Source organism: Amblyomma mixtum, chromosome 6, assembly GCF_055824585.1.
Source record: "Amblyomma mixtum isolate Tamu chromosome 6, ASM5582458v1, whole genome shotgun sequence".
Taxonomy (NCBI): domain Eukaryota; kingdom Metazoa; phylum Arthropoda; class Arachnida; order Ixodida; family Ixodidae; genus Amblyomma; species Amblyomma mixtum.
The window spans coordinates 45,308,569-45,316,688 of record NC_143017.1 but is presented as its reverse complement, the minus strand read 5'-3'; the positions used below and the strand labels follow the sequence as shown (position 1 = coordinate 45,316,688).

The 8,120-nt window shown below is 51.8% G+C and overlaps 1 protein-coding gene across 1 annotated transcript in view; it reads left to right on the top strand.

Moving 5' to 3' along the window:
- The first annotated feature begins 7,154 nt into the window (after window positions 1-7,154).
- LOC149338954 (uncharacterized) overlaps window positions 7,155-8,120 on the top strand; it is a 50,051-nt gene continuing 49,085 nt past the window's right edge. The window contains exon 1 of the mRNA XM_089547831.1: window positions 7,155-7,354. Within this exon, the coding sequence (XP_089403957.1) occupies window positions 7,346-7,354 (9 nt within the window). The 5' untranslated portion in view covers window positions 7,155-7,345. The remainder of the gene's footprint in view (window positions 7,355-8,120) is intronic.

Genomic DNA, 8,120 nt, shown 5'->3' with positions numbered 1-8,120 from the left:
ATGCCTCTTCCCTACAACTTAGTTTTCGACTCAAATACAAAATTGGTCGTTCATGACCACTAGCATCTTCTTGGCATAGCACCGCTCCCATTCCGCGATCACTCGCGTCACATTGAATGATGAAACCTTTCGAAAAGTCTGGCGCCGTTAGAACCGGCTTATGGCTCAAGGCTTGTTTCAACATTTGGAACGCATTCTCTTTCTTCGAGTCTCACGTCACCTTAGCGGGCTCCGATTGCAATGCTAACCCTCCGAAACCATGAATCACTCTGTCCATCAGGCTAGAGAAACAATACGGCCCGTTTCTTCTAAGTCTGAAGCTCAAATTTTGGTTTGCCTCCATCTTTCCTTTTACAGCTGAGTGAATGACCAAAAAAACACACACTAAATACAAGAAAGATTATTCTTTGGAATCGACAAACTTCAGCCGCGCCCTGCGCGGTCGCGACCGGACGGCCGCTCGACCAGCCTGCCCTTCACAGAACCTGTGGGATTGATTAGTCACGCCTCTCCGCGACATGCATCCAAAGCCTAGGCAGCGCTTGGAAGGCCGAAAGCGAGAGGGGCGCTTCCTCATTTCTCGATCCCAGTCATGTCGTTTCCCTTTCTGTCTAGCGCGTGCACTGTGGCGCTCTTTTGTGTGGCGACCGCGCACCCTTCTCTGGAGTCCATCACGCCCGTCCCGAATCCTAGGAATTCTTCTGCGGTTCTTCCACAGCGGCGTAGTACGCTTTAGACCAGGCTGCGCCTGGTGAGTCGGCTTTCCTTTTACGCGACGCCTACGAACTCTTGGGCTCCAAGGTGACAATTTCGGGCTCTTACGCACATTGCCGGCCCTCGATCGTACAAGCTTCTTCCGCACTTTTCCCTTTTTAGCGCAACCATTCAAATTGGTTTTTCTTCTACGCCGCCGCTTTTTGGGAACTGCCCTAGCGGATCTGTTGTGCGATTCTCCGGTTATTTCGGTGCCCTCATCCTTCAAGCTACCAGCCTTCGTCTGACCAGCAAAATCTGGTCTTAAAGAATTCATGCACTCGACCCGAGCAAGACTTTGCTCGCGCAGCCACAAAACCTGCGCTTTTCTAGTAGTGCCAGGCGACGGTTCACCTGACGAACCGTTCGGTGCTATTTCCTTTGAGCACAATAGCTCGTTTTCCGGCAGTCTATCACAAGACGCTGGAGTTTGACATTCACTGAGCTGATCTTTGTCTCGATGCAGCGCTGAGCGGCATTCCTCGCCTACGATCGAACTCTCAGTTGGCGCTATCGGTGCGCCACTGCCCGTAGCGAACTCAGAGCGACCTGTCTCAATTTCCGCAGAGAACAGCTGCTCGCTCTCCTGTGGCCTACATCTTGGCGCTACGCCTTCATCTTTCAGGATCGCAGCGGTAATCTCTGTAGCATAGCACTTTACAGCTAACGCTGCGCTCTGGCTTGGCGCTTCAAAGTCACCGTCATGTGAGTCACAGCCACGCTCTGGGCCGCAGATTAGAGCCTCAATGTGATTACCCTCGCACACGTGCTCAAATTTCTCGAGGTATCTATCCATATCCTCGCCGACGACCACGGGCGGCAGTTGGTCGCTTATTCTTGGTCCGTTAGAGGGAACTGTCGTAGAATAGACCTTTCCACAAATTGCAGCGCCGCGCCATCCCCTAGCGGATCCGCGCAAAGCATGATGGGAGAAAGGAGCGGTCACCGCCCGCGTCGTCTGCTGTCAAGCGTGTTGCTGTGTTGTGCCGCCGTTGCCGCCGTGTTCAGGCGTTGTGGGTCTTCTCGTGCGCGTTGTAAATGTTGGAGAGCACTGCTGTGGTGGTTATCTCTTAGTCTTTCTGCAATTATTTGGGGATTTTTTTAGACAATCGACATGTCTGCAGATTAGAATCGCGGTGGCGGTCAAAGTTGCCGCGTGCCCGGCTGTAGTGACAACACGAGAAAGGGCATCAACATTTCATACCACGTATTCCCCAAGGACAAGAAGCTGAAGCTAGAATGGGTGCGCAGGATAAATCGGCAAGGTTCGCAAGGGCGATTTACCCTGTGGAAGCCTTCGAAACACCACAAAATATGTGGTACGCATTTCAACTCTAGCGGGCGCAAGGGATACATGGGTCGTCTCCACGATCTTTCCACACCGAGCGTATGCGGAACGGACGCCTTCTGTGATTACGCAGAGCAATGGGCACATGCTAATCTCCAACTTCGGCTGGTGACCGGGGCAGAGGGCGTCGCGACTAGGTACGGCCAGGACGCCACAACCGGCAGCCTGAAGGCCGCCCGCAATGCTGCTGCATAATTTTCGTTTCTTTTTTTTTTTTTTGGGGGGGGGGGGGGCTTTTATGAATAAAGTTATTCACCACCACCATGGGCACATGAGCGGCGAGGGCTCTGTGTATACATGCATTGGGAGAACGCCGGTCTTTGCGTCTGCTGGTGCTCGGCTGGTGATCCGTGGCCGCGGAACGCAACATCCGACTGTGTCACGCTTACTGTGTCATGTTTAGCAAATAGCTCGTGTTCTGCCTAAGGGAGTGCTTGAAGATTATATATTACAGCAGTGAACATTTACCGCGTCAGCATTAAATTTCCGCAGGAGTGCGCCGATGAGGACAACTGCACTCATACTGTTGTTTACATCGCTGCGTACGAACAGTTAGTACTCGTTTTCATGACATAAAACGCGATCGGCGCTTTAGTTCTATTAATCAACCTGTTTTCTCTTTTACCGGCTGTAGCCGTGCTTGTTTACGCGGTGCGATAATGTGTGGGAAGTGATGATGCGATCGCACGCCTGAGAAACACAACAACCGCGGGCTGTTGACATCGCGCAGGACCGGCGCTTCTCGTTTTTTGTCCCGGCTTCCTCCAACGTGACCAGTACTTTATTTTGAACTACTTTATCCAGAAGTATGTTTGGCGACCGTTCGCTTTAACTGAAACGGCCTAACTTGTTATCCACAAGCTAGCGACGGCGGCGACTGCTGCTGGCCGTAAAGCACGGCTCGGCAGTTTGGGTCACACCGGCGTTTCACGTTCATCATATGCGTGCCTAGCGATGTAAGCAATAATTAATTTCAGGTCACTATTGCCAAAACTACACTCGTTGACCATTTTCATTCGCTTAAGCTAGTGATTCGCTCATCACAACCGCCGCAATCACAGATCAAATCCTACGGACTCGCTAGGCCTATTCGTCGCGGAAGGGAAGGGAGTCGTCGTCGACTGAAATTAATTTTGCCAGCGCTTATCGCTGGTGACTGTTCAGGTATGCACATGTGAAATATGGCCGTTCGTTTCGCTCATTTAAAAGCGCGAATATATTTGCACCGCCGCCTCATCAGTTCGCTCAGCCGCCGACAAGGCTGACCGTCCGCCGATCGGATTCGTCGGTGTCGTTGGCCTGAAAAACGTGTCCCACTGCAATCATATTATAGTAAACTAGATATTTCACTATAATCACATGCTGCTGTTGACCGTGATTGTGTCGTTGTCGGAGCAGTGTGACCACCGCCGTCGTTGTACACTGAAAACGAGCTGAGGCTTTCGAATGCGCTTGGAAGGTTTCGTGTAGCACCGCGCGCGTCCGTCGAGTCCGAATGTCATTCCACTTCTCCAATGTCATTCGACTCAGGTGCCATTCGAACGTTCCCGTGTAGCACAGGTATAAGAAACAGCGATGGCGACGAGATGGCAGAGGAAGGCTTTCCGGTGATCAGGCGCAGTCGGAGAGACGGACGAAAAGACGCGAGCGCGGCGCCGCGGGCGCCGCGGCGCTCCGTTTTCCCAGAGTGCTTTGCGCGGCCGCTTGGTGGCGCGGCGGAATTTGTGGAAAGGTGGCGAGGTTTCGAGGAGCTCCAGCTCCATCATTCTTACCTCGTGCTCTCTAAGCGCCTGGCGCTCCCGCCTCTCCTCTTCTTCCCTTTCCTCCTCGCGACGTTGACGTTCCTTTTCTCTCTTTTCCTCCCGTTCACGCCTTTCATTGATATCAGCCCAGGCCTCTTCGGCTTCCTCAGCCGTCACGTCCTCAGTTCTCATGACCTCAAGGATCGCATTCTTTCTTTTTGCTGGGCCCAAATCAATGCCCAACTCCTCACAAATTTGGAGAAGTTCTTTGACCTTGTAACCCTCCATCGTTCACAATGGCCTCTTGCTGTTTGCCCTTTTAGAAAATACTTGCCGCACACTACTATATCACTACTAGTTAGCCACGCGCAAGCATTTCACACACTGCCTTATTTTCCCCTTCAGCATCCCTTGGTTTTCAAAACACTCTTCCTAGGCTTGAAACACACAAGGTTAACACAATGCTACACCAATTCTTTCTCTAAGCTACTATAACCTGTGTTAGAGAAAGTCTGGCGTTTGAGGAAAACTTCAGGCACTCACCGCGCCGAGGTAGCTGATGTCGGTCGATCCCATAGCTGCCATCCAATGTTGTGGTTTTGGGGCATCCCACCGCTGCCACCAATGTTGTGACTTTGGGGCATCCCACCGCTGCCACCAATGTTGTGCCATAGAGGTGGTCCCGTTGCGCTCGCCACCCGTTTCGTGACTGAGCGTTGCCAGCTCTCTTAGCGGTAGCGAAGACTCCGAGTCAGGCGTCGGTGAGACTAAGAAAATGCTTTATACATTATGTACAGGGCATAATATAGTTCGACATCGGCACGGGGGCCGAGAGCTATACAACGCGACTGTTCTCGCACAGCGACGATCAGCGAGACACCAGCACGTCACACCATCCGACTCCACTCGTGAGCAGCACTCGACTCACGGTGGGTCGGTCACTCGGTCACTCCGTCAGTTGTAGCTGCTATCCAAGCGGCAGCGGTGGCGCTTATATAGCCTCAGGAACGGTGGCCCCTCAGAACTGGCCAATCCAAAGGCAGCACTCGACGGCAGCCCGAAAGGACCAACCAGCGACCGCGCCGGCCACCCGCTTCAAATTTTGCCGCGCGCGGTGACACCATGGGGAAAGGGAAACCGGCGCCTCGTAGTCTGGCACCCAGCGACGTGTCCAGGCACGTTGCTCGCCGATGCTTCTCCTTAGACACCGCTGACTTACGGCGCAGCATCGTGGCTTGTCAAGGGAGCGTTAGGGCGCGTTGCCTTGCGGCGCAGCACCAGGGCCTGTCAAAGGGACGTTCGCAGCAGAAAGTTTGCGACCTGCAGAATTTGAATCCGGGCGGGTTTCCCGGCATAACAGGGTATACATCCGCAGCTCCTGCCCATCCCTACTATTAATCAGCCACAGAAACTACTACATCCGATTCAAGGTGGCCAGCTGACGTCATTTGCCGTGTAAGAGCAGCTAATTCTGTGAAGCCTATTAGAAGCCTGCGGGTGTACATCCGCAGCTCCTGCCCATCCCTACTATTAATCAGCCACAGAAACTACTACATCCGATTCAAGGTGGCCAGCTGACGTCATTTGCCGTGTAGGAGCAGCTAATTCTGTGAAGCCTATTAGAAGCCTGCGGGTATACATCCGCAGCTCCTGCCCATCCCTACTATTAATCAGCCACAGAAACTACTACCTCTGGCCTTTCCTACATGGACACTCTCTCCTCTAAAGGTGAAGAAGTTTGTTCCAGGTGTGAATGCAAAGAGCCGCATGCCACAGGCAGCGCTTCTGCAAACTACTCTCGCCTACTTAACTGAGGAATACAGGCAGCACACCCATATCTTCACCGATATTTCAACTACTAAAGAAACCTCTTCATGTGGCCTTTATGTGCCCTCAACAGGCCATGCCCTTTCTTACCGGCTGCAGCGGAGGACATCCTCTACGACAGCTGAGCTTCACGGCATTAAGGAAGCTGTTTCTTACACCCTGCGCCGAACCGCCGACCATTGGGTTATCTTCACTGATTCGAAAGCATCTCTCCAGATCCTGGCCAACCTGCTGAAGAAAACGAATCACCAGCCAGTTTCCCTGGACATCGGATATCTACATCATTTAGCTATTGCCGCAGGCCACTGCATAACATTTCAGTGGGTACCTGCTCACTGTGGCATTCAGGCTAATGAAAAAGCAGATGAAGCGGCCCGTAAGGGCCATCAACATCGGAGATACATTATAACTTTTTTTACGAAATCTGATGCGTCCCAGGTGGCCAAAAGTTTTGCTTCCGAAGAAATGTATCGGCTTTGGAGTTTGCCGACATATCAGTACCAATTTCTTCACTCAATCGACCCACATCTTAGATCAAGACTCTCACCCAGAATTCCTCGACATCTAGAAACACTTTATCATCGACTTCGTCTTAATGCTGCATATACAAACGGCTTACGATACCGTTTTAGACAAATGGACAGTCCGCACTGTGACAACTGTGCCGCGATAGAAACTGTGGAGCATATCTTGCTTGAGTGCCGTGCATATGCTAACGAGCGTGCGTACTATGAACATTGCATGCAGAAGCTCTGCTCAGTGCTCCTTACAATGGACAAAGTTTTAGGTCCCTTAGCCTGCCTTAGGCAACAGAGGCTTGCAATGACTTTTCTATTCACATATTTAAAAGACATTGGACATCTTGATAAGCTTTAAATTCACTTGCACGTCACCTTCATGCATACTTCATGCAGTGAACTTCGTCAGCCCATTTGACGGACTATGCACTCCATCACTCCATAGGTTACATCAAAACTCGCCATTGCATCCTTAGTACCCATTTCATGGCCGCATTTAATCTTCGTTTTTTTTTTACCTCTTCCACTCTGCTCTCCTTCTGTCCTTATCTGCCAAATTCCCCTCCCTACGCAGAGTAGCATGCCAGCGATTTTTAAACGCCGGCTAAATTCTCTGCTCTTCATTAAAGAGTCTCTCTCTCTCTCTACATCCGCAGCACCAAGCACTCTTGTCATACCAGTAGCTTATCTGGGACTGGCGCTGCGGCCTGTAGCGTCGCGACGGACTTCTAACCTCGCAGATTTGGAGGCGCGCTGCTTCTTGTTTTCCTTCTTCCCTATTAACTCTGACGACGATGCAGGATGGCGAGCGTACTACCGTATCGTTAGAGCAGCGTTTCATACGCCGCGGCAGCAGCGCGAAGTCGTGTAGTCTCCCACTCTCCCGCTGTCTGCGATTGTGGGCCTAGCATCTGCGAGCAATGAATACAAGAACGGCCGCGCGATAAGAGATGCTCTCTAGCCGCGCTCAAGATAGGGGCGTTCTCGACAGATTGACCGGCGTTCCAGCCGTGCTTTTCCTTCGGTGGACGTCGGAATAAAAACGCGGCGCGTATCGTCGGCAGCGCCTGGCAGCGTCTCGAAGGCGACACAAAATAACAGCGCACACGTTGCAGCAAATCCACAGCAAGTCCAGGACTTTCCATTCGCACCTCGCCATGGAATCGGTGAGTGCAGTTGAGTCGTGCGTGTGTACTGATGCGCGGTGCCCCTTTTGACCTGCCTGCACGCGGGGTGGTTGTGAGTTGAGCGGTGGCGTCGTTTCGGTCTACCGTTGGCCGCGTCATTCTTTAGCCTGCACGAGGCATGGAGCCTAGATGAGTCTCCTTCATAAAGTTTGCGCTATACAGGGCTATACAGGACTTGATTCTCCCGATACAGTCCTCAGTGTCGTGTGGAAACAGGCAGCGGCTGGATGAGGACATACTTGGTATGTCCTCCATTCATGAGGGGACGCACGTTGAGAAAATTGAGAATGCACATCTTTAGGCACTTTTCGAAACGCTCTTTTCGGCGCGTATAATCGCTGACTGTCGATTCCTGTCCTAGGCTGTCGAAGTGGCTGCAGACTCGCTTTAAAGAAGTGTCAGTGTCAGTGCGGCAGTCACTGGTACTAGCTGGCGTAGCCAAGTCAAGCCACCTTTATTTTACACGGCAGAGGTGTCGGGAGCGTAGCCAGGAAGCCTACAAAGCTTGGTCATCTTTAGCATAAAATTAGGGGGACATTAAGGTTCCGCCTTAAGGGTAAGACGCGACAGCGTTCATTGTTATTTGCTACCTTCTTTCTTTACTAATACCAGTTTATAATTACACGCACTAATTAGCATACATCAGTAAGCATAATAGGCCACGTGATAAACCATGTCACACACAAAGCCTCCCCTTGACCAAGTCGAATGAAAGTGCCTCACTTGTCTAGGGGTGACGCGTCGA